General features: G+C 39.0%; 1 protein-coding gene across 11 annotated transcripts in view; it reads right to left on the reverse strand.

The window, feature by feature from the left end:
• Window positions 1-6,944: 6,944 nt before the first annotated feature.
• LOC128240057 (E3 ubiquitin-protein ligase HECW2-like) overlaps window positions 6,945-27,311 on the reverse strand; it is a 75,896-nt gene continuing 55,529 nt past the window's right edge. For 10 of the 11 annotated variants that reach the window (XM_052956566.1, XM_052956547.1, XM_052956551.1 and 7 more), the window contains 17 exons: window positions 24,505-27,291; window positions 23,787-23,903; window positions 22,913-23,155; window positions 21,106-21,358; window positions 20,491-20,596; window positions 20,063-20,221; window positions 19,518-19,750; window positions 16,569-16,675; window positions 16,123-16,258; window positions 15,461-15,727; window positions 15,059-15,157; window positions 14,396-14,528; window positions 12,542-12,676; window positions 11,225-11,351; window positions 10,721-10,806; window positions 10,335-10,447; window positions 6,945-9,819 (listed from right to left, as the gene is read on the reverse strand). In XM_052956566.1, coding sequence (XP_052812526.1) covers window positions 9,708-9,819; window positions 10,335-10,447; window positions 10,721-10,806; window positions 11,225-11,351; window positions 12,542-12,676; window positions 14,396-14,528; window positions 15,059-15,157; window positions 15,461-15,727; window positions 16,123-16,258; window positions 16,569-16,675; window positions 19,518-19,750; window positions 20,063-20,221; window positions 20,491-20,596; window positions 21,106-21,358; window positions 22,913-23,155; window positions 23,787-23,903; window positions 24,505-27,291 — 5,213 coding nt within the window. In that variant the 3' untranslated portion in view covers window positions 6,945-9,707. The remainder of the gene's footprint in view (window positions 9,820-10,334; window positions 10,448-10,720; window positions 10,807-11,224; window positions 11,352-12,541; window positions 12,677-14,395; window positions 14,529-15,058; window positions 15,158-15,460; window positions 15,728-16,122; window positions 16,259-16,568; window positions 16,676-19,517; window positions 19,751-20,062; window positions 20,222-20,490; window positions 20,597-21,105; window positions 21,359-22,912; window positions 23,156-23,786; window positions 23,904-24,504; window positions 27,292-27,311) is intronic. The other variant, XM_052956574.1, reaches the window with a different exon arrangement.

Here is a 27,311-nt window from a genome sequence, read left to right on the forward strand (position 1 = left end):
TGGTCGAGCATCATTAATGCTACACACGTTCTATAAACGCAGTTGATCGATAAGTGTAGAGTATCAAAAACGCTATTGCGTCACTACAAGTACATAAGAGCGATTGGCTGATAGTGTCATACATGCCACACAATCACTATCAACACAGTAGATCGATAGATTTTTTAGTGTCATGAGATCACACAATCACTATCACCGTAGTAGGTAAATTAGTTGATATAGTATCAATAAGGATACGCCATTTCTATCAACGCTGTAGATCGATTGGCTGGTCAATCGTCAATAATGCTCCACCCTACGAATGACGCTACACCATTTTCATCACCGCAGTTGATTAACTGGTCGGTTGAGCAGCAGTAACGCTATCAATCCTTTTTTATCGATTGATTGGTAGAATATCAATAACACTAAATGTATATCATTGCTATCATCGCAGTACATCGACTGGTTGGTAGAGCATCGGTACCGCAACACCATTACTATCAAAGCAGTATATCGACTGATCGGTATAGCATCGGTACCGCAACACCATTAATATCAACGCAGTACATCGACTGGTCGGTAGAGCATCGGTACCGCAACACCATTACTATCAACGCAGTACATCGACCGGTCGGTATAACATCGGTACCGCTACTCGACTGGTCGGTATAGCATCGGTACCGCTTCACCATTTCTATCAACGCAGTACATCGACTGGTCGGTATAGCATCGGTACCGCTACTCGACTGGTCGGTATAGGATCGGTACCGCTTCACCATTACTATCAACGCAGTACATCGACTGGTCGGTATAGCATCGGTACCGCTACTCGACTGGTCGGTATAGGATCGGTACCGCTTCACCATTACTATCAATGCAGTACATCGACTGGTCGGTATAGCATCGGTACCGCTACTCGACTGGTCGGTAGAGCATCGGTACCGCAACACCATTACTATCAACGCAGTACATCGACTGGTCGGTAGAGCATCGGTACCGCAACACCATTACTATCAACGCAGTACATCGACTGGTCGGTAGAGCATCGGTACCGCAACACCATTTCTATCAACGCAGTACATCGACTGGTCGGTATAGCATCGGTACCGCTACTCCATTACTATCAACGCAGTACATCGACTGGTCGGTAGAGCATCGGTACCGCTACTCCATTACTATCAACGCAGTACATTGACTGGTCGGTATAGCATCTGTAGATCGACTGGTCGGTATAGCATCGGTACCGCTACTCCATTACTATCAACGCAGTACATCTACTGGTCGGTATAGCATCGGTAACGCTACTCCATTACTATCAACGCAGTACATCGACTGATTGGTATAGCAGCAGTACCGCAACACCATTATTATCAACGCAGTAGATCGACTGGTCGGTATAGCATCGGTAACGCTACACCATTACTATCAACGCAGTAGATCGACTGGTCGGTATAGCATCGGTAACGCTACACCATTACTATCAACGCAGTACATCGACTGGTCGGTATAGCATCGGTACCGCTACTCCATTACTATCAACGCAGTACATCGACTGGTCGGTATAGCACCGGTACCGCTACTCCATTACTATCAACGCAGTACATCGACTGGTCGGTATAGCATCGGTACCGCTACTCCATTACTATCAACGCAGTACATCGACTGGTCGGTATAGCATCGGTACCGCTACTCCATTACTATCAACGCAGTACATCGACTGGTCGGTATAGCATCGGTACCGCAACACCATTACTATCGACGCAGTACATCGACTGGTCGGTATAGCATCGTTACCGCAACACCATTACTATCAACGCAGTACATCGACTGATCGGTAGCGCAGCAGTACCGCAACACCATTACTATCATCGCAGTACATAGACTGGTCGGTATAGCATCGGTACCGCTTCACTATTACAATCATCGCAGTACATCGACTGGTCGGTATAGCATCGGTACCGCTACTCCATTTCCTTCAACGCAGTACATCGACTAGTCGGTATAGCATCGGTTCCGCAACACTATTACTATCAACGCAGTACATCGACTGGTCGGTATAGCATCGGTACCGCAACACCATTACTATCAACGCAGTACATCGACTGGTCGGTATAGCATCGTTACCGCAACACCATTACTATCAACGCAGTACATCGACTGATCGGTAGCGCAGCAGTACCGCAACACCATTACTATCATCGCAGTACATAGACTGGTCGGTATAGCATCGGTACCGCTTCACTATTACAATCATCGCAGTACATCGACTGGTCGGTATAGCATCGGTACCGCAACTCCATTTCCTTCAACGCAGTACATCGACTAGTCGGTATAGCATCGGTACCGCAACACTATTACTATCAACGCAGTACATCGACTGGTCGGTATAGCATCGGTTCCGCAACACTATTACTATCAACGCAGTACATCGACTGGTCGGTATAGCATCGGTACCGCAACACCATTACTATCAACGCAGTACATCGACTGGTCGGTATAGCATCGGTACCGCTTCACCATTACTATCAACGCAGTACATCGACTGGTCGGTATAGCATCGGTACCGCAACACCATTACTATCAACACAGTACATCGAATGATTGGTAGAGCAACAGTACAGCTACACCATTACTATCAACGCAGCACATCGACTGGTCGGTATAGCATCGGTACCGCAACACCATTACTATCAACGCAGTACATCGACTGGTCGGAATAGCATCGGTACCGCTTCTCCATTACTATCAACGCAGTACATCGACTGGTCGGTATAGCATCGTTACCGCTACTCCATTACTATCAACGCAGTACATCGACTGGTCGGTATAGCATCGGTACCGCTACTCCATTACTATCAATGCAGTACATCGACTGGTCGGTATAGCATCGGTACCGCTTCACCATTACTATCATCGCAGTACATCGACTGGTCGGTATAGCATCGGTACCGCTACTCCATTTCTATCAACGCAGTAGATTGACTGGTCGGTATAGCATCGGTACCGCTATTCCATTACTATCAACGCAGTACATCGACTGGTCGGTATAGCATAGGTACCGCAACACCATTACTATCAACGCAGTAGATCGACTGGTCGGTATAGCATCGGTACCGCAACACCATTACTATCAACGCAGTAGATCGACTGGTCGGTATAGCATCGGTACCGCAACACCATTACTATCAACGCAGTAGATCGACTGGTCGGAAGCATCGGTACCGCTTCACCATTACTATCAACGCAGTACATCGACTGGTCGGTAGAGCATCGTCACTTCAACACCATTACTATCATCGCAGTACATTGACTGGTCGGTAGAGCATCGGAACCGCAACACCATTACTATCAACGCAACACCATTACTATCATCGCAATACATCGACTGGTCGGTAGAGCATCGGTACCGCAACACCATTACTACCAACGCAGTAGATCGACTGGTCGGTAGAGCATCGGTACCGCTTCACCATTACTATCAACGCAGTACATCGACTGGTCGGTAGAGCATCGGTACCGCAACACCATTACTATCAACGCAGTAGATCGACTGGTCGGTATAGCATCGGTACCGCAACACCATTACTATCAACGCAGTAGATCGACTGGTCGGTATAGCATCGGTACCGCAACACCATTACTATCAACGCAGTAGATCGACTGGTCGGAAGCATCGGTACCGCTTCACCATTACTATCAACGCAGTACATCGACTGGTCGGTAGAGCATCGGTACCGCTTCACCATTACTATCAACGCAGTAGATCGACTGGTCGGTAGAGCATCGTCACTTCAACACCATTACTATCATCGCAGTACATTGACTGGTCGGTAGAGCATCGGAACCGCAACACCATTACTATCAACGCAACACCATTACTATCATCGCAATACATCGACTGGTCGGTAGAGCATCGGTACCGCAACACCATTACTACCAACGCAGTAGATCGACTGGTCGGTAGAGCATCGGTACCGCTTCACCATTACTATCAACGCAGTACATCGACTGGTCGGTAGAGCATCGGTACCGCTTCACCATTACTATCATCGCAGTACATCGACTGGTCGGTAGAACATCAGTACCGCTTCACCATTACTATCAACGCAGTACATCGACTGGTCGGTAGAGCATCAGTACCGCTTCACCATTACTATCATCGCAGTACATCGACTGGTCGGTAGAGCATCAGTACCGCTTCACCATTACTTTCATCGCCGTACATCGACTGGTCGGTAGAGCATCAGTACCGCTTCACCATTACTATCATCGCAGTACATCGACTGGTCGGTAGAGCATCAGTACCGCTTCACCATTACTATCATCGCAGTACATCGACTGATCGGTAGAGCAGCAGTACCGCAACGCCATTACTTTCAACGCAGTACATCGACTGATCGGTAGAACAGCAGTACCGCAACGCCATTACTATCATCGCAGTACATCGACTGGTCGGTATAGCAGCAGTACCGCAACACCATTACTTTCAACGCAGTACATCGACTGATCGGTAGAGCAGCAGTACCGCTTCACCATTACTTTCAACGCAGTACATCGACTGGTCGGTAGAGCAGCAGTACCGCAACACCATTACTTTCAACGCAGTACATCGATTGGTCGGTAGAGCAGCAGTACCGCAACACCATTACTTTCAACGCAGTACATCGACTGATCGGTAGAGCATCAGTACTGCTTCACCATTACTATCATCGCAGTACATCGACTGGTCGGTATAGCAGCAGTACCGCTTCACCATTACTATCATCGCAGTACATCGACTGGTCGGTAGAACAGCAGTACCGCAACGCCATTACTATCATCGCAGTACATCGACTGGTCGGTATAGCAGCAGTACCGCTTCACCATTACTATCATCGCAGTACATCGACTGGTCGGTATAGCAGCAGTACCGCTTCACCATTACTATCAACGCAGTACATCGACTGATCGGTAGAACAGCAGTACCGCAACGCCATTACTATCATCGCAGTACATCGACTGATCGATAGAGCAGCAGTACCGCAACGCCATTACTTTCAACGCAGTACATCGACTGATCGGTAGAGCAGCAGTACCGCAACGCCATTACTATCATCGCAGTACATCGACTGGTCGGTATAGCAGCAGTACCGCTTCACCATTACTATCATCGCAGTACATCGACTGATCGGTAGAACAGCAGTACCGCAACGCCATTACTTTCAACTCAGTACATCGACTGATCGGTAGAGCAGCAGTACCGCAACACCATTACTATCATCGCAGTACATCGACTGGTCGGTATAGCAGCAGTACCGCAACACCATTACTATCATCGCAGTACATCGACTGATCGGTAGAACAGCAGTACCGCAACGCCATTACTTTCAACGCAGTACATCGACTGATCGGTAGAGCAGCAGTACCGCAACACCATTACTATCATCGCAGTACATCGACTGATCGGTAGAGCAGCAGTACCGCAACACCATTACTATCATCGCAGTACATCGACTGATCGGTAGAGCAGCAGTACCGCAACGCCATTACTTTCAACGCAGTACATCGACTGATCGGTAGAGCAGCAGTACCGCAACACCATTACTATCATCGCAGTACATAGACTGATCGATAGAACAGCAGTACCGCAACGCCATTACTTTCAACGCAGTACATCGACTGATCGGTAGAGCAGCAGTACCGCTACTCCATTACTATCAACGCAGTGCATCGATTGGTTGGTACATCCATACAAAAACAATCAATGCTACGTATAAATTAGTGGGTAGAGCATCGGTAATGCAACACCATTATAATCAATGTATTGGATCGATTGGTTGTTAGAGCATCAATTACGTTACAGCTTTACTATCAATAAAGCTACACCACATTACAATCAATGTTTTGGATCGATTTGTTGGTAGAACATTAGTAACGCTAATTCATTGCAATCAATGCAGTAGTTTGATTAGTTGGTAGAATATAAATAACACTACAGCTTTACTGTCAACTACTTTGATCGACAAGCATGTGACGTTGTATTAAAGGTCAATTAACTGAGGTGTAAAAGTATTCAAATAAGTTTTCGAAAAGTGTAAAACAGTTACATGTTTGAGGCCCTGAACCTATTTCTTCAGTTATTGATCAGACTGGACATTCAGCTCGATGTCATTTCACCCACTGACCTCAAAATCAATATGGTTCATCTGCTGGTCACTACCAAGTTTGCGGCTTCTGAACCTATGCCTTTTGAATGTATTGATCGGAACAGATATTTAGCTCGAGGTCAACACGACCATGACCCCACTGAGCCAAAACTGGTAAGGGTTCACCTGCTTGTCATTACCAACCTGTGTACCAAGTTTGAGGTCTCTGAACCTTAGCCTTCTTAATGTATTTTCAGCTCAAGGTCACATAGACCTTGAACTTTGACCCCACTGACTTTAAATCGATAACCATATGCCGGTCAATAACAGCCTGCCTACTAAGTTTTAGGTCTCTGGATTAGCAGTGCGTCTGGATAGATGAGATTTCTTTCCATTTGAACAAAACAAAATGGGTGTTATGCAATACTATTTACACAATTCGTGTTATCATAATGTCAACAATGCAGGAAAATGTGTCGGGATTCAAACGCTTGCAGTCACTGACACATGTCTGTGGTAAAGTGAACATACTTTTGAAAGTCTTTTTTTAGACACATCGCTGTCAGGCAGAGTCAAACCGCAAATTGCATCCAGTTATTTGTTACTTCATTCGAGACTATAAGCAAATAAACTGGCAAAAGTTGAAAGTATGGCTTTTAAATGACATTTGCTCATTGATCATTTGGTTTTTAGTAGTTTTATCTAAAGACATACTAGTACTGAATGTGTAATACTCATTTGCTGACTTATTTCAAACCATTTTTTGTGTCAATTGGCACCAGCTTTGTTTACTTTGGTACTAATTTGATAATCACAATACTGAAGACAACACAGGTATAGGTTTTCATTATTTTCTTTTTAACCACAATAAATTGTGTCTTAAACAATACAACAACATAAATACATGTCATCACATGTATAAATAAAATCTGTACACTAAGAAATATTTACCAAATGGCTTAACTAAACAGGAGCGATCAAGTGTTTATCTAACATCTATAGCAGTACAACATGTGCTGTACAGTAGCATGACATACTCCTCTATTTTACAAACCACCTTTTAAATCCTGCTTCAATAAACAGAAACATGAAAATCAAATGAACATAATCATATCCAAGGTAAAAGAAACTACAACCAAGTAGGAGCTGTTTGCTAACAGATATACATGTAAAATGATCCAAAACGAGGATGTAAATGTGCAATAAATGCAGAGCAAAAATAATCATAAAAAGCGTAGCTAAACTAAAAATTATACTGCATAGTTACGAAGTATACAAAAGCAGTTAATAAATTACTGTCATAAAAAATTGTACATCATTATCATGCCTTATTCAATATTTTACAAACGTGCATACAACAAAATACTTGTGCCAACCAACCCTGCCAAACTGACACTAAGTTATACACATACATGTACATGTTTATCATGCTGAGGGCTAGCTAAAAGTGGGCTAATTTCTATTCAAAGTAAGGAAAACAGTCCAGTGTTTATGAAGAAGCCACCGAATGTTCATAAATTGTAATGCCATTTAAAATACTGCAGTCCCATAACATTCAAGTGTCAAAAACAAATGCTCAAGACTGTTTGAATTAACAAAATACATCAATTATATATATATATATAACTGGTATGTTAGTATTAAAACTCTTTTAATAGACAATACACACACCATTTAATAGCTGTTTTAGGCCAATCATATATATTTATCACAACACTCAGAAGAATATTTAGGCCAATACCAACTCCATGATCAACAATTTCTTTTGTTGAACTTTAAATGATAAAAAATGGCAAGAAAAATCATCCTAACATGACAATGCATATCCAGAAACTGTTGCGTCCTGAGCCATTCAAAGCGTAGAGAGTTCTTAAACTTAAATAGAATTGTAAAATCACAACATTATTGTTCCAAATTGCCATAGAGACTTGTCAACTTATCTCAAAACATTTATGAAGTTATATTTATATTCCAAAAGTTTCTTGTATAAAAATACATGTTGTTAAAAACTAAATATTAATATACTGTTTATATAGATGTCTTTACATAGAATCCTCTTGGAACACATATGCAAATAAACATGTATCTACACATGTACACAGGTCCATGGCTCCAGGTTCATATGAATACAAACACTTCCCATGGATCTTTGAAGAATATTAACAAGCTGACCAAGATTGTGTGCATTCACGAGTATATGTGTGCATGCACCATGTTAATTACATGAAAGACATAATGGTTATAATACATTTACAATTTATGAATGAATCAAATCGTATAAACATTTAAAAAACAAACACCAATACATTGATTTGTTATTCTTCAATAATTTAAATTTTAAACGTTTCATCAATGTGCAACCTTCCTGATAAGAGACTACAGCAGATCACAAGTCAGGTACTTTCACTTTAATCCATTTTTAACAATTACATTTAGGCCATTTTTAATGATGAATATGAACTAAATAGTCAGCAACGAATCAATTATTCATACTTAAAGGTATCTTTTCTTACATAAATCACATGTAATAAGTGTCAACGTTTATCAATAAAATTCTATTTACTTTTTGTTTAGGCAATTATTATGGTGTTGTTATACCTAGCTATGAAATTAGCTGTATACAGTTTTCAAACATGAACTGCCCTTAATTTAGGCTTCATATCAAACCATAGTATTATTTATTTTCAAACAATATTGGTTTTCATTCTGGATTTAACCAAACGCTACTGAATGTGTCCATAACAACAATCTGACTTACAAGTAACATAACAAGAGTATTCCACTAACTTAACATATACCGAAATCCTTTAACTCAAAACATTCTGCTTTTTTCCATTTGAAAATAGGTCACAACTCTTGAACACATCCTCTCCATACTGCTTAAAGTAAGACTTCTGATTCAGTCATATTTTGTATTTACACAGGTAAGATTTTCCCCATTAAGAAGTGGACTGATCCATTCTTTTGAATTAATTCCCTGTGAATGACAATGTATCATTCCCTGGCATCACTGAGTACATTTGCGTCACATGGTACATTTGCTTTGAATCAAAATCATAATGGCACATTCCCCTATATTTTTCAACCAGTTTAACTCAATGTCTGACAGGCTTCACTCCCTGTTTCAAATTCTCTCAGGTCCAGGCTGGTCTTATTTAAGAGGTAAATGATTCAAGTAGATGAGTTGTACTGGAATTAAATTTTTTCATTCACTGGTTATACTGGTATTGTTAGGTCAATCATGTATACTGGTCATACATGTACACTGGTCATTCTAATGTGTTCTGGTGTGTCACTTATACTTTCCTTAACTGAAAATTGGTCTCTGAATTTCACCTTATAGAAATGAAACATTCTTCTCTACTAAATTTTAGACTGGTTTTATGTTTTGGTATGCCACATACTATAAGCTGGTCTCACATCGTGAGTGACCTGCTGTTTCCCCGGTGTGGTAATGAAACATTCCTATTTCCAGTATGGGCTGGTCTTCTTCATTTTTTATCCCCTTGTATCATTGGCTGGTCTCATGCTGCGTGTAACATGCTCATTCCACCCCAAATCCTGGTTATGGACTAATCCAATAAATATTGTAGACTGGTCTTACTCAATGCCAAAAGTGCTTGTTTCTTCTACAGCAGTGACCAGTTTCTCAAACAGCATATCAAATGTTGTGTACGGTGGCAAGTCTAGTCGGTTAAAGCAGGTGTGTGCCCTGACAAGAAAGTATGGTAAAATAAATACAGCAAATTTAAATACATACATGTTCAAATTTCAAGTTTGTTCATAATAAGCTATTTCTGCACCATGCTGATGAGCATATTAATCTTTTTAAGTACCGTAAATGACTACTTATAAGACGCTAGCTTATATAGGACGCAGGCAAAAACAATAACGTAAAGATAAACAGTTCAGCATAAACTTGTCATCAGTTTCAATCTCTGGGAAATACATTTTTCATCGCCACATATATAAAGAGATATGGAGATGGTCATTTAATACCCAATTGATTATGTTTAACAGTTTTTGAAAATTGATCTAAGCAAGCCTTTGCATGTCTTCATCAATTTTAAAAAACAAGTCTAATAATTTTGTATTGAACGACCTTGAATGTGATATGATGTTTATATATGCCAAATACAAAATAAATGGTTGATAGCACTTAATACATAAAACATTAATCTGAATTTACTATAATTCTTATAAAATATCTCTTTGTAAAGCGCATACCTTGGAAGACTAGTGACTTTCCCCCACTTTTCAATACAGAACTTGCGTGGGCCGTTACTGCCCCTTAGAGCCGCAAATCCCTCATAGGGAATACTGGACGTCCCCGTCACAAACTGAAATAATAATGATTAATGATCACCATGTATTTTATTTAGTTCAATATTTATAAAAAAAATCACCTTTGTGCATATTGAGATTTCAAAAGTGTACTATCTGAACGAGAATCATATCCATTTTTCTCTTGTTTATAATTTTAATCAACCTGCAGTTAATAATAAATAACAACCTATGACTGACCTTACTACATACTACCTTAATAGGTTGAGAGACAGACACCTTTACCATGTGACCACTCCCACTCATGCAAAATAATTGTTTTAAAATACCTGAAGCAGTCGGAGTCTTCTCTCATTGTCAAACTTCTCTATAGCTTCCCAGAACCAAATGATCACCTGACTCAAGTCATGGTAACCTGCAAGCGAAACAAAACACAAATGTGAAACTTGCAGGAGAGATTGATTTAAGCAATATCTGTTCCAAATAATTCACATATGTTTTGTAAGTTTTACGTCAAACAAGGTCAAAGAAATCTGACAAAGTATCTTTAGTATAATTATGTAAATTATTTCTTTGACCAATCTGTGTAGAAATTAATCTTGCAACTATTAAATGCAAAAACATCTCAAATATGAACAAAAAAACAGCAAACAGTTGTATTTACTTTGGTAAGTGTCTATAGGTTATTTTAAGTCAAGTTTGCATATTTAATGGATTGGATTGGTGAAAAATTATTTCTGGTTAAATATTGACAAATTCATAAACATTTTGTCTTTTTTTGACCAATCAATTTTATAAAAATGGCTGCAGATGGTCAACAAGCCCTGACATACCAGATCTGTATTCTGTATTTTTCCTCCAATCACTGATATCAATCTCCACAGTTCCAGCAATGACTAGCTCCAGCTCACGTGCATCAAACACGGACACGATTCTCGGATCTAGCACCTCATGGAAACCCTGGCAATATCATAAAGGTGAGATAAATATACATTACTGATTATCAATGAAAATTGACTGTGTATAAGTTTTAGTGTGTCTAGGTGGTTTTTTTTTTTTTATAGCCATCAAATGTAACAGAGACAGCGCGCTCAACTAGTCCACCGCTTTTCAGTGTAAGGATTGAAATGTTTTGGCGAAACATGCATGAATCACTGTTAGATTAGATTTCAATGCAATACATGATGTGCTGAGATATTAACATAAATGTTGTAACATGGAAAATGTTAACTAGAATTTTTATGTCTAATAATAAAGGGCCATTATTTGCAAAAAACAGTTATCTAACTTGGTTATTTAATTACGTTGGGTGGTTGAATACCATTGTATAAAGTCTCAATGCAATACATCAAGTAGTTGCTGAGATATTATCCTATGTGTGCTAAAATGCAAGACCTTAACCAGAATTTCTAAGTCTCATAATAAAGGGGCAAAAATTATATAATATGAAAGATAGAGTTATATTACTTGATCAAAGAAGGTTTAATGGTTGGGAGCCTTTGTGTAAAGTTTCAATGCAATACATGATGTATTCGCTGAGGTATTGACTTAAAAGTGGTTACATGCAAAACCTTAACCAGAATTTGAATAATAAAGGCCAATTATTTGCATTAAAGAGTTATCTAACTTGGTAAATTAAGTAGGTTGGATGGTTGAGTACCATTGTATCAAGTCTCAATGCAATACCTCAAGTAGTTGCTGAGATATTAACCTATGTGTGTGTGCACGCAAAACCTTAACCAGAATTTCTATGTCGAATAATAAAGGCCTATTCTTTGCATTAAATGCAAACTAGAGTTATCTAACTTGGTAAATTAAGTAGGTTGGATGGTTGAGTACCATTGTATAAAGTCTCAATGCAATACCTCAAGTAGTTGCTGAGATATTAATCTTTGTGTGCATGCATGCCAAACCTTAACCAAGTTGTGACGCCGACGCTTGGGTGAGTAGTATAGCTCTCCATATTCTTCGAATAGTCGAGCTAAAAATGTAAATCAACTAAATAAACCTAATGAAGGTCAAGTGAAATTTAACAATCAATAACTTAAATCATAACAAACAAAAGCTTAGTTAATACCAAGTGGAAAAGAAAATTTTATTTTGTTCAAACTTACCACTGTGATCACATTATACTGATGAAATCTTCGTACCTTGATGATGCTTTCCATCTGCTCTGTAACACCCCGCTCTAGCCGCCATTTCACCATCTTCTCCATGTATTCCTTCTTGTTCTTCTCTGTCACTGGGATGTTCTTTCCATTAGCCTTCAACTCACGCTCAGTCACCTGCAAGCACATTTAACACACAATAACCTTGTATTTAATTCACACAGTCATTTAACATCATTTGCAAAACAGTATTAGTCATAATATCGCCAACTATTTTGCTCACTTTATCACAGACAACGCGAAAACTTTTTCTTCTTCACAGGACATTGCGACAGGTAAACACTGAAAGTTTACCTGTCGCACCAAATTTTTACCTGTCGCAATGTTACAAACAGTATTCAGTTACATCAGCCTAAACCTTGATTTTAAGCCTCTTTTTTAAATAAGTTTTGTAATTCCCCATTATAACAGGTTAAGATCTTTTTGGTGAGATTTGTCCTACAGTACTATAATAAATTACAAAAAAAGCCAAACATAATGTAAAAAAAAAATCAATATTCGGATCTTATAAATGTCATAATTTTTTTCTTCCCTTGCCTCCCCCCAAAAAAACGTCATATCTGGTTCGTCTACCCATGGAACATCTAGATCTTACTCTTTTAATTCATCTTTAAATTAAAGATACAATACGGTTATAAAATGTAACGAATTGTACTACAAGTCAAACTCAGGCACAACATTTATGCAAAAACGAAAGTAGAGTTATGTTATTGGCAATGTTAAACAGAGCGGAAAGAAAGTCAGCTCGGTATATTAATCATCATATTTAAATTAACACGATTGCCATGAACCACTACATACGGAATTTTGTAATTTCCGAACATTTCCGTAAAATAAAAGTATTAGAGTACGAGCTGAAATCGGATCCTTACGCGTTTTATCGGCTTTTACGGAAACATGTCGAAACAGGGTTTACAAATAGTGAAACACGGATTAACACGCTGAATAATCATGATATAAAAATAACTCTGAACATTTATTTAGAAACTGAAAGTAAATTTTCCGAAAATTAAACGGTGCTGACTTAAATTTTTCACCGGACATTGTGACCGACCAAAATAAAAGTTTCGTCGGTCAAAGTTGAAATATACCGGACATGTCCGACGGACATTCGCATTGTCTGTTATCACCCACTTTTATCAGCCACACTATCAAAAAATCCCTCACAATGTAATCCCAGATGTCAGCCCCATTATCACTCAATATTACCCCAAATATCATCCTTAATATTGCCCACATTATCACTCACAATATCACCCCCCCAATATCAATCACAATGTCACCCCCCCCCCCCCCCCAATATCGCCCACAATATCAGTCACAATGTCACCCACAACATCGCCCACAATATCAGTCACAATGCCATCCCCCAACATTGCCCACAATATCAGTCACAATGTCACCCCCCCAATATCGCCCACAATATCAGTCACAATGTCACCCACAACATCGCCCACAATATCAGTCACAATGTCATCCCCCAATATTGCCCACAATATCAGTCACAATGTCACCTCCCCCCCCCCAATATCGCCCACAATATCAGTCACAATGTCATCCCCCAACATTGCCCACAATATCAGTCACAATGCCACCCCCCAAATTGCCCACAGTATCACCTACATTACAAGTTTATCCTTCCTCTCTTTACTTCATTGTTTTGATCATGGTGTAAAACTTCACAGAATGTAAACCAATCTGCATCAAGCACGGTTTATTCAGTTTAACACAAAATATGCAAAGCAAAAAAAGCCTGCCAGCCCAAAGAATGATAACATGTAAATCACATGATATTTTTATGGCATGAAACAGCAAAAAGTCTGAATGAAGACTTGCCTGTCCAAAGACCTCCTCATTGACAGAGAAGAAGAGATCCATATCCAGTTCTGATATGTCGTTCTCCTTGATCCATGTCAGTGATTGGTGGAACTCTGCATCGATTGCTTCTACATCAGGCAAGCAACAGGGGCTGTTACAAAAAATCATAATAGTGACTTATATTGTGTGTTACCATTTCTTTTCCAATTCAAATTGTTACAGATATTGCAGATTTACTGAAATCAGCATTTTGGCTACATATTACAAGGCTACAATTTGACTTAAAATGAAACACAGGCTGCATGCTAAAACAACAATAATGTTCAGTAACATCTCAACAATGCAGGCAAAACATTCTTCAGATACATATTCACTTAATGCTACATTTCTAAACAATTTTTCCCTTACTTCAGAATAATCACTGATTAGTTTCAAGAACTTGTTCTAAATTGTGCATATAATCCATCATCAATGACCACCATGAAAGCATAAAGGATCATTCCCAATCCAGTTATTTCCCTTGACCAATATAGCTATGGAACACGTTCAGTCTTCAGCCGACCAAGCGCAAAACTCTCATTTATTACATTTGTTTTTACCATTTTAGAAGACTTAAGTCTTGCAACATTAAAAATTGTATTACTTCAAACAGCTAATGAACGTATGAAAATGATTACTCACACTCTAAGCAGAAACTTGTAGAAAGGCCGTGTGAAGAAAGCGTCTAGAAGATACTGATGGATGAGGGCGAGGCCCAGCACACGGCCAGCAAAACGAAACCTGACCATGAAGAAAAATAGGGATTATTTCAGGTTTATTCACATGCAGAAATTAATTTTGTAATGAATTACTACAGCACTGAAAATCAGGGCTAATATTTTTGGATGTTTATTGACAAAAAATAAAAAAAAGTTGTAAAAACGGTAAATCTGTGAGAGTGCAGCTTTAATTGGACTGATGATTATTTATCTGTTAATGGGATACTGCATTCAGTCTTAAAGTTATCAAGGCAGTTATAAAATGTACGTCCTTGTAACATAAAGACAATATATTCAAACTTAAAACCTGCAGCCGAATTCTCACCATTCATGAGCGTTTTCCACGAAGGCTGACATGGGGCTAACTTGTACAGTGTAAGTGTCATTGGCAGAATACTCAAACAGTCCATAGTACGGGTTGAAGAGCTCTCTAGAGAGGAGGAAGAAAAACTCCCTTGATGGTCCCCCGTAATCGAGCCCTTCCTCTCCAGTGAACGTGATGTACAGCTTGCTTTTCTGTAGCTCCTTTTTCTGGGTGGACATGATCTTGTTGAAGGCATCTTCTAGGACGTGGTCTCGACGTACCATCAACCTGAACAAGGCAATAGCATTCCAATTTTTGTTAATGTTGCTCTGTCATAAGCTTAGTCAAGTAATGGAATAAAGCAGAGAAATAAATAGTAGGTTTTGTATTGATCAAGGCTTGTTAAAAGTTCTGTTTCCTGACTATACAGGATGCTAAATGAAAATAAATAGTAATTATATGAGAACTAAAAATGTAAATGGTAAAAAAATTACAATTAAAAAAATATATCAAAACCATCCATATTCACATACCCCAGATTTTGGGAAAAAACTGAACCCTTACATATCACTGCCCGTGAAAACAATCCAGAAGTGACAATTGGTTTTCATACACACAAACGAAGCTAAAACAATGTATAGGTGATCAATTTCATAACTGCATATTAAACAAACAATACATACTTAATTTTCCCTGGTCCCTGTCCATATCCCTTGAGTTCAAGTTTACGGTAAAAGTTGCGCAGTTTGGCATGAAAGTCTCGCTTGTACGGAGCAGGGACGCGAACGTTGGACCTCGCTGTGTCAGGGACGTGGGTGTCTGCGGAGCAAATGTGGACAATAATAAGTCAGAAATACACATTCATTATGAAAACTTCTACTTGTCAATTGTTTTGATAATTAACATAAACTGTGCAACACCAAGTCTCTAGTCTAATATCACTTATGCATATTTGAAATGCAATTATTTAATAAAGGTATATTGTTACATCAATAACATTCCCATTTATTATCGAAATAACAATATAAACTAAAATCTGCATTCATACTTGTCAAACTTTTCTAAATTTATCCAAATATGAAATTGCCTGATCTAGCATACATATCACCAACATAAATCTTGCACATACTTGGTGAGCTATGGGGAGACTCGGAGACGGAGGTATCCATCGGTGATGCTGATCTGCCCTGCGTCAAGTGTGGTGGTACAAACGACATTATGTCATTTTCAAACACACTGCAAAAGATAGCAAGATTTGTTACATGTATAAGTGAAATCAATTGTCACAAGCGTCCAAAAGCATTTGATATCATGTGTGTGATGAGTTTATATCATTTGTGAAGATTTTATGGCGCTACTTAAGCTGGTCAGCGTAACGCCTCTGACATTGGCTTAGACAAACGCAACAATATTTGAAATTTCTGACAAACCATAAAAACTTTCCAAGGTAAGAACTATTTCAAATTAAATATAAAAAAATACCAATTCCACATTTTACACCTGCTTAATCCAGAGAGCAGAGCGCATGCGAAGAAAGACTAAGGTATATTTTTTAACCCAAGGGAGGAAAATCTCACAATACCCATTTTTTTAAAGAATTGCAGATGTCACTCCCCTTGTTTTAATAATCTGATACACAGTGTAAGGTTTGTGTTATGTGGAAATCTTGCCAGCTCTGTGGTCACCAGCTCTTTGTTATGTTTTTATATGTATGCCTGTTATTCATGTTTAAAAATGGGCTAATGTTTCTTGTTATAATATCATATACCTGACTTTAACACAAAGATTCTTGTATCTTTGAGATAGATATTCATATGTTCTGCTCAACAGTCATTTTACTGGCAAATGAATACTTCAAATAACCGGTTTAAATAGTGAACTTATAGATCAAGGTATTGAATACACAACTGCATGAATTTTGGATTCCTGGTGATCCCATATTATTTTTGTGTCATTTGATAGTGTTTTGTGTGTTGAAAATGAATATATAAAATAATACTTCAAATATTATAACAAACAAGCTCTTTATATAATACTTTCTGTCATTTATTTGACATATCAGTTATTAGCAAGCTATTATCTTTCAATTTTTACCAAGATTATATGGGGTTACCTGACATCAAAGTTTAAAATTATTGTAAATGGAGATATCAGAGAACTACCTTATTTGTGAGTTGAATTCCTTAAATGTAAAAATTGCTAAAGAACATCATCCCGCTTCTCTTGAAGCGTCCTATAACTAATGTTGTCAAACTAGAATTTGACTCCTTTTGTATGCCACATATTATAATAATTATATTAACTAGAAGTAAATTCATTTCATTCCAGCTAATTTTGCATAAATAGAAGAGCTAAAGTTAACTATACAGATATCTTCAAAACACTGGAAAACAATTCTTCAAAAATGTCTGAGAACTACTTGCCTACTGATTGATTTGTGTATATATCTAAAATATGATTTCTACACATCAAAGACGTCAACGAGCTTCTCTTATCCTATTTCTTTACTACTACTTTATACTATTTAAATAGTAAGGAATAGCATTTGAAAAATATTTCCTTTCAGGGGCGTAGCTAGGCCGTTTTGAAGTATACGCACAATTGCGGTTTAACTGGGCGGAATGCCCTTATAGGGGGTCAGGGGGGCACCGCCCCCCCCCCCCCCCCCCTGGAGCTCTCAGTTTTGTCATAGGTCAGAATGATACTGTATAGCAAAACATATTTACAGTACACGATCATCAGCATTTAATCAACGAATATTCAATGCTATGTCTAAAACGGCTTTGTCTGGGGGTCCAACGTGTTTTGTGTTTTCCGAATATTAAGTGAGGGAAATGTGTGATGCGGAATGAAATGGCGGTGTTCGAAGGGATTTTGGTGTTTTGGGAGGATATTTTCACGTGGTAAGAACAGTATACAAGTGTATCTGGTTATTTTGCATAACAAATACGCGGTACGTTCTTATTGGGTAACAATTTTTTTATAAATATTAACATGTCTTACATCTCGTGTCTTCGTTAGACTTTTATTAATGCACGCTTATTCTTATTCTGCATCACACAAAAATGCATAAAACTTCCTTGCCCAACATGAAAGGTGTTTAAACATACACAAATCGGCCGTATAGTGCCCATGTAAGTGCACTAGCCGTCGAAAAGAAAAATTACTCCAAAAAATCAATGCAAAATAGCTAAAATAGGTAAAAGAATGGCATACTTTGACTAAAAACAAAGTTTCAAGTCCCGCAATTTTCTATTCTCACTTTGTAAACAAGCAATCGTTCAGGTTATACATTAAATCACTTTTTTGTTAATGCCTCTAGAAACATAGGGTAAAAAACTGAGGGAAGCTTACACGTGTGGCCTCCGGGTAGGCGTATTTATATTGCTAGATAATTTATATAACACACCAGGTGAAAATATCCTCCCAAAACACCAAAATCCCTTCTAACACCACCATTTCATTCCGCATCACACATTTTTCTCACTTAAAATTCGGAAAACACAAAAAACCCTGTATCTTAAACTGTGCTTTATCGTCCTCTAATATCAATTGCTACGGGGCACTACACATTTAATTATGCTTCACAAATAACCTAAACAAAATGTACCTCCTTGGGAAAGAAAACTCATAGAAATGTTTCCATTTTGCTGCTAAAATGTTTAGTTTATCAGCTTTGTCAACTGTTTGAAGATTATCTTTGAACTTGTCAAGATGAGGAGGTTCAAGGGCATTTGATATTTTGAAACTGACCGCTTTGTAAACATCGTTCGGATATATTCAGTATTAATCGACGATTCATTCATGACTGAACAATAAGGGTGTGTTTTTTAAGTAGTTTTAGCTTAACTAAACTTTAAAAGAGGCTCTTTTAGATTTTATTGTCTCACATATTCAAAATAGGCGGCCCTTCACCCCCCCCCCCCCCTTACCCTTCAGTTTTTATTGCATTTTTGGCCCCAAATATTTTCTTACTTGTGCGACGAATTGTACGCACGGGCGTATTGTGCGTAACGGCAGCTACGCCACTGCCTTTGACAGCTCATTACAAAACATCAATATTTATCACGGCTCTCACCTGAGCATGATGGTAAGCTGCAGGTCATTGGACATTCTATCCAGTGCTTCAGTTCCCCCGGACACGATCCTCCCCACCTTGTCCTTGAGGGGGCTTGAAGATGCGTAGGTTGGATATTTCTCTCGCAGGATCTCTTGGATGTTAGGTTGACGTAGAAAAAGCACCACCTTATCATTGTAGGCTGTTGGGAGAGATGACTGGTCTATGATCGGCTGGCGGGGAGGCGGTGTGGGCTGTAAAGCACATAACATTATAAGCCTGTATGAAATTGTTCAAATTATCATACACTGATTGGGCAGTTTAAAAATCATATGGCTTATTTAAGAATACTGGCGCAAGCTAACACAAATTGTACTCTGTTGTTGTATCTTCCTAAACAAAAACAGGTGAAAATAGACAATTTTCATGTGAATTTCTTGAATGGTACATGAGTTATAGCCAAGGTTTTCGCATGATGATGCAGCTGACAACAACACCAAGGCTGTGTAAAATTTGAAAACCTGAAATAAAAGCCTGAATATGAGAAATGGAGCCAGTCCACCTACCGCCTCACTCCTAGTGGGGGAGTGCTCCTGGCCGCCAGACCTGTGTCGCACTCGGAGCAGGGAGGTATGCACAAAGTCAGGATTGACAGGTGGTACATCAGCGGGCAGGCGCGGGTCGATAAAAGATGTACCCTTCATGTGGTGATCAATGAAGAATGGCTTCAAATAGATATTTCATCATGTAAGTGGTCATCAAGAAGCAGGTATTCTGATAATGTATGAGAATTATTACAATTATGATAAGGTATCAAGCAGAATTAAAACATAGAATATTTTTTACCTTCAGGATTAAATGCCAAAATTGGCTACGCATTACATATATTAAGCATAAATTTGCCACTCATAAACGGAATTGCGTACAAAGCAAGCATATGTAAATAATAAATATATCTGATATAACTGCACTTCACTTCCTGTTTGGTACCCACCTTTGAGTTATTTTTGTCAAACTTCATCTCCCAGCCCTCAGGAAGCTCCTTACCCGTGTCTGCAAACAAATTCAGGAACGCTACCAGGTCTCGGTTGTGCTGGTACCTGAAATGGTTACCAAGAGTTCAGGGTTTTGTTCTTAATTAAAACAAATTTAGTAAACATAGTTTGATTGACCCATAAGCTCATATAAATCACTCTGAAGCATGTTGGCAGAGTAGAAGTAAATACTGGTGTCCATTTTGAGGGGCTATGAAAACAACCTTGGTAGAATGGCCTCGTTGGTAAGAAGCAGACACCTATACAAATACTGTACATAACTTTCAGTAGTGATCTGATTGATAATGAAATGATTCTAAAATCGGATAATGTCTATCCTCTGTCATTATCAAGAATCCATTGAGTCCAATTGAATGTGCATTTGTTTGTATGGGGCTTGATAGGTCAAAATTAACTTTTTGAAGCAACATGCATGTACAACTTGAATGCAATAATGTGTGATCTCAAAATTTGATTGTCAAAAACACTATGCTGAACAAATCATTAAGCCACGGGGTGATCTGCTTGTAATATACAACCATGTTTGCATCAAAAGCTATACAACACAAGTTAACCTGTCAAAGTTTGCAGGATCCTTCCTGATCTTGTTGATCATATGTTTCAATGTTGAGTTTCTGTTATACTCCACCATGGCGTGTTCATTTGCCTGTAATATTGGGAAAAAATCTGGGCGCATCATGAACTTGACAGGGGGCTGACGGTAGGGCCCAGGGCGGGGCTCTCTTGTCTCTGATGTGGCCAGCATGGTGACCGGTGCCGGAATAACGGTTTGGGCAGACGTCTGGGGGCTACTTCCATCACTTGTACCTGAAATGTAAAATAAATGTTCACTTAATTCTACAGTGACATTAATAATCATGATTAAAATGGTGAAAACGGCTGTTGAAATATATACCACTACTATCAAAAAATGTTCTTCTTAACAGAATTAAAGTAAAACTGCGATCGCTCGAGGACGCAGGGGACCGAGCCAAAGCCTCGAGGGAACCGGTGTTTCTAACGACCTAAATTTCATTTTTGCAGTCTGTTATGAAATTTCTTTCAGTGTATTTTAAGTTTAAAGTCGTCAAACCGACTGTTTACTAAGGCACCGATTGTGTGTTGCGTTGTGGAAATCGTTCATATGTTCAAAGGCTGTCATATTCTAAATGTAAATGAAATATCAATAAATGAATAAATAGAAATGTTTATTTTTACAAAATTGCCATATTGCAAAGCAAATTGACAAGAAGGAATTCTTTTCAGAGATTCCGATGTAAGATCGATATGGTCATGTTTATTCCTATTTTATTACTCATTTACATTTCTCAGAAATTACTTCTCGTCATTAACTTCTCAAATGCCCTTATCAACTACTATTGGTCATGGGTAAACAGTGATAAACGGTTTTTCACACCTTATCAAATTGCCTTTCAACTTGCAATTTAACTTCTAACACCAAGCAATTGTTTGTGTATTTTGTACCACACGTCGGGAAAAGTGTGGAATTATAACCTCGAGGGAACCATAAGGATTTGTGTATTTGGGACCGACCATATTGCTTGAGTCCTCGACGTATTTAGGTTTCGATGCAGCGTGGGTATATTTTATATGAAAATAGAAGGAAAATGTTCGGGACCAAGCTCACACCTCGAGGGACCACGGGTTCTCGAACGACCGCTTGTTTGAACGACCACAGTTTTACTGTAATAATGTTTAATAAGATTTTTCTGTGTAATTGTTAAACAAGTGTTTTCAGTGAATTTAACAATAATGAATTTAGAACCTGTATTCTTTTCTACAGTCCTCATTCAAATTAAAAAATCCAGAATTAATTATTATATATTTCATAAAAAACAACGACAATCAAATGATTTTAAGTACAATAAATTTTATCATCATTTAAGCAATACATTTCAAATATATGTTGAATGATTGCTTGTTTTCTCATAAAAAGGTGAACATGTTTTTGATGTTCCAAGTGTCCCTAATTCATCAAGTAAGGTCCTTCCAGGATGTGACTTTAAACCACACACACCTGAAACCTGCTCAATATCTTCACTTGTTTTTGGTTTCCACCATTTATCATCTTAAACTCTTGAGATACGCAGATGTACAATCGATGTATAGATTAAAACAATAGAGATTAATACAGATGGCATTTTACCAGGTGGTTTAATTTTTGCTACTCAATCATCTTTCTTTTTATCCAAAATTGAGATGCATATCATGGATTGTTAGTATCAATGAAATGTGAAACACTATCAACACAAAGTGGTTTGTTTTTAATTAAGAGGTCAAGCTCTGATTGCAATCATGTTTCATTACATATTAATTTGCTTCAACGTGACCAATAGTCTCTACTTTACACCGAGTACAAACCTGATGAGGTGCTTTCTGCTGAGTTGCTAGCTGGCTCCTGCTCAGCTCTTTGTCTTATGGTGCGCCGTATGCTTTGGTAGCGTCGGTCCATCTGCTGGCGCTGTTGGGAACTGATGGTGGGACGACGGTGGACTGAACGTTGACCGTTTTGGGGTTTCTCCCAGGTTGTGGTGCGGTTGACGTGATCAATGTAGAACACTCGTTGGTGGGAATCAACACGAGCCTCCCAACCTGCGGCAGAACCTGATTGGATAAGTTTGTGAGAAATTTGATAGGAAGATGGCGGAAGTTTATGATTTAAATAGAAGCCATGATAAGAAATCCTTAATGTTAACTTTAATTTACCTAGCTTCGTTAGTAATATCCTTTATGTTTGAATATTTGACAGACAAGCTGATGTCAATGCTTGTTCTATTTCTGAGTTAATCAAGGGCCATGATGAGATATTATTTATTCCTCATGCTCACATATGCATATTGTCAATAGTCAAATAATTATGCACCAAGTTTCTGCATTACTCTATGGACAATGATCTGCCCCATTGAGCAAAGCCAACTCTAGTTTTCTGTATTTTTTTTCAGTCAAAAAGAGGCATATGAGACAATTATTTAAGCCTGTTTAATTGGATCTGCTAAATGTGCACATTCCTGATTCTGACAACACCAACGCTATAAAAAAATATCTTTACTTAACAGACCAGCTGATGATGATTTGAAAGTATGTGCTTATACCAAAAAGCATCTAGCTTATCCAGAGAAAGTCATATATTTATAATATGCAATGACTTGAATTGAAAATGAGAAAAAGTATAATTTCTGACAGGCAGTAAAAATGTATACATGTATATATATAATTTTATTTATGTACATATTACCTGGAGGCAGAGGTTGATCCCCAGGGCGTGACTCGAGCGGCTGGTAACGTCTCTCTCTTGCTGGAAGTGTTGGTAAAGGGGAGGAAGGGGGGCCACTTCCAGTTGATAAACTGTCCACTAATGGGAGAGAATTATGTTCTTAAATTGATTCTTGGCAATGAGCAATGCTGCATAATATATGCATCCAAGGTCATGAAAGAACACTAATTATAACTGTCCATAAATTTAAGATACAAAAATTAAAACTTCCAAACAGTTTCTTTCCTAACTTCAAATGTTAGTATTAACCAACAGAAAAGATATTTGAAAGCTATTTTGCTCTAGTATAATGCCAAGCAGCCTAATTTTTCGTATTAGTCATTTTTTGTCATCTTGTCAACTGTTTTTGCACTGACTATATCATCATATAGTGACTTCATTTCATGTTGGCATTTATCATTCTTGATCAAATAACATCTACTCAATAACCTTTACCATAAGTAAGATGTCAATAGAGAAACAATTAATTCTGATCATTTCTAGTCACAAATTTAATCTTATATTACTTTATATATTTGGATGTGTACATAAGACTAGTTTTTACCAACCTATGTGCTCGTGCAAATTTCTTTCAGTGATCACTGGGACATCATTATTTCAAATGCATCATTATGCTTATTGATGCATTTTACAAGAACACATGTTTGATGAAAGTTTTTTTTTTTTATCTTGTGCTTACCTGAGTCCATACCGTGTTCATCTTCAGCGTTCCTCAGCTGCCATATCACAGAGTTACTGGGATGGGTGCTTCCCAATCCCCCGTCCACTGACGTAATTGCACTGGCCCCTGTCAGCCCCACCCCGCTGTCTGCACCTAACATAGCCTCTGCGGGCTCTCCAGGGGGTAAACTGTTCGTTAAAGTCCGCTCGGATGACAATGAAGAGTGATCATCGAATGTCACCCAGCCACAATGCCCGTTTGCTATATTCCGATTTTCAACTGTAGGTGAATGTAATTCCATTTCACTGCTATTTTCACTACCTGTACCACTACTACCAAAACTGGAATTAGCACGCTCTTTTTGTTTCTGAGTCCAGTGTTTTAAATGCTGATGAATTTGTTGCCTATTTTGTTGCTTTTCCTCATCACTCAAAACACGCCCCCTATGGGGGACAACAGGGGGTGAAGGGGTCAACTCCCTTTGGGACCCAAGAACACCAGGTCTAGGAGGCGTTTCAGGCTTTAAGGGCTCAAAACCTGGTGTAAAAACCCATGCTCCTCCCCCTACAGCCCCTAGGTCTGATCTGTCCCCTTGACGCATTGAAGGGCTCAAAGATCTTCTGACTGGGTGCTTGGTAGGTATTGACGAGGTTGTTACACTACCAGGCTGCAATGAATGACTACTGGCTGAGGATTTCTGACTATTTTGACTGTCACTGGAGTGCTGTCGTTCAACGTACCTAGGTGGATCAAACGAACGCTGTCTGCTGTATATAGGGGGCTGAAGATCTAACACTGGGCTGTAAATATTTTGACCTTGACTATCTTTTAATTGGCCAGTAGATGACACTGTAATGTCCACTGTGTCATGTGACTGTCTCGCTATACATGGTGGTAAAGAGGGAGGCATATTAAAGTTTGGGTGAGTATTACTTGTATTGTTCCGTAATCTATCTACAGGTACGCTGTCAACAGAATGAAGTCTGTCAAATGGGGGCGGAAATTCAAAAGATTTGCTACGATCATTGACTAAAGGTGGCGGCTCTTTGTGTCTATGACAGCCCACAGAATGGGATAAATTTAAAGGTCTATGGGAAGACAGTGTGTCCGGATGAGGGCGTTCTATAGGTGGGGGTGTTTCATTATGAGATGGCAAAACTGGGTCAACTGTTCGATACCTATCTACAGTTGATGGAGTATCACTAGAATTAGGATCATTAGAAAAGTTCAAAGATCGTAACCTATCTACAGGAGACTCAAAGCTCGCATTTCTATTCCTGTCTGCCACCAATAAAGGATCTAATGAAGCTTCTCTTTCCTGATCCTTATGTTTGTGTCTTTGCACTATAGGGGGTGGGGAATCGCTGCTATCCCCCTGACCTTGAGATAATATCTCAGCAGATCTTCTCCAGTCCCGAGTTGGTGGAGTCACTGGTCTTTGGCTTTCTAGCAAATCAGCACCTAAACCTTGCTGTACACCCGCACCTCCTGAAAGACTCTTTGGATACTTCCCTTGAGAAAGTCTGTGTAATTTCTTATGTTCACGCTTCACAACGTCTTGACTTAGTCCACCTGATCGTAACCTTTCTGCAGAATCATTCTGCAAGCTTTCCCTTGACCCTGAAAATGCCTCCATACTATCAAAGCTTTGACTGTCACTGCCCTCAGTGGATAATAGAGATATTGATCCCCCGCTCCCTGACTCCGCCCCTCGATCAACACGATCCACACCCTGTGACATGTGAACGGGACTATAAGTCCTGGGCGGTAATGGGGGTGGAATCATGGGATTTAAATTTACAAAATCTAAGCTCTCTATTGACCGAGATGGTGAAGTGGGCGTGGTCACTGTGTGGGATGAGGCTTGCATGGAGAAATGGGGTTTATCCCTTGGTGGGAGAGGTGGTGCCTCATTTGATTTTTGCCTTGGAGGTAAAGGTGGAGCTTTGTAAGTGCGTGGGGGTAAATCTGGAGGTCTTGGGTTGTAGCCTTCATCATCATCCTCGTCATCCGGTAAGTGAAATATATTACTAGATTCTAACCCTGAACTGTTACTGGCCTCGCGTGTTGGTGTTGATAAATGAGGCGGTGACGAACGGGTTGAATCAAAATTTAGATTAAAATTAAACTTTGTTAAATTTCTGCCTGATTTCGTAACACAATCTCTGTTTTGACTTAATGATGACAAAATGTTACCAGCATCCATGCATGTTTCTAAACCACTGCTTTTGTTTATTAACATTTCCAATCCCATTGCATTTGAACCGTCCGAATTATCGGCACTTGAGGGTAAAGCACTATCATCGCTTCGCGACCCTGAGCCACTCTTTGAACTATATGAACAATGACCTAATCCTGCCACGGTACTGCCTAGAATACACTGATCACTAAGGTAATCCCGCGTACTTGATACAGGAACAAACCCGTCAAATATCGCTGTTTCCCGACAATCACAGCCATTTTCAAATCCTGACACAACGTCCACTTTATTGGTTTTACCGATGGTATTTGGCACAGAGGAAAATGCTGGCGATAACAACTCATCCTCCTGATTATTATCAAAATTGTCTGAAATTCGCATCTCAGAGTCTTGCAAAGGTGTAGCTGCACTTTCAAACTCAGGTGATTCACTTGAGTCTTTACCCATAATGCCATTTAATTCACTCAGCGCACTGTCTGTAAAACAGTGGTTTTTGTTCGCATAATGGAATGGAGCTTCATGCGTGTCCATGGATTCGGGTAGCGAGGTTTTTCGGATGTCATTGGGTCTTTTCCTTTTTGCTGGTATGGGCTTGTTTGTAGGTTCTGAAAAGTAATGATATGCT

The sequence above is a fragment of the Mya arenaria genome, chromosome 1 (genome assembly GCF_026914265.1).
Source record: "Mya arenaria isolate MELC-2E11 chromosome 1, ASM2691426v1".
NCBI classification, from domain to species: Eukaryota; Metazoa; Mollusca; class Bivalvia; order Myida; family Myidae; genus Mya; species Mya arenaria.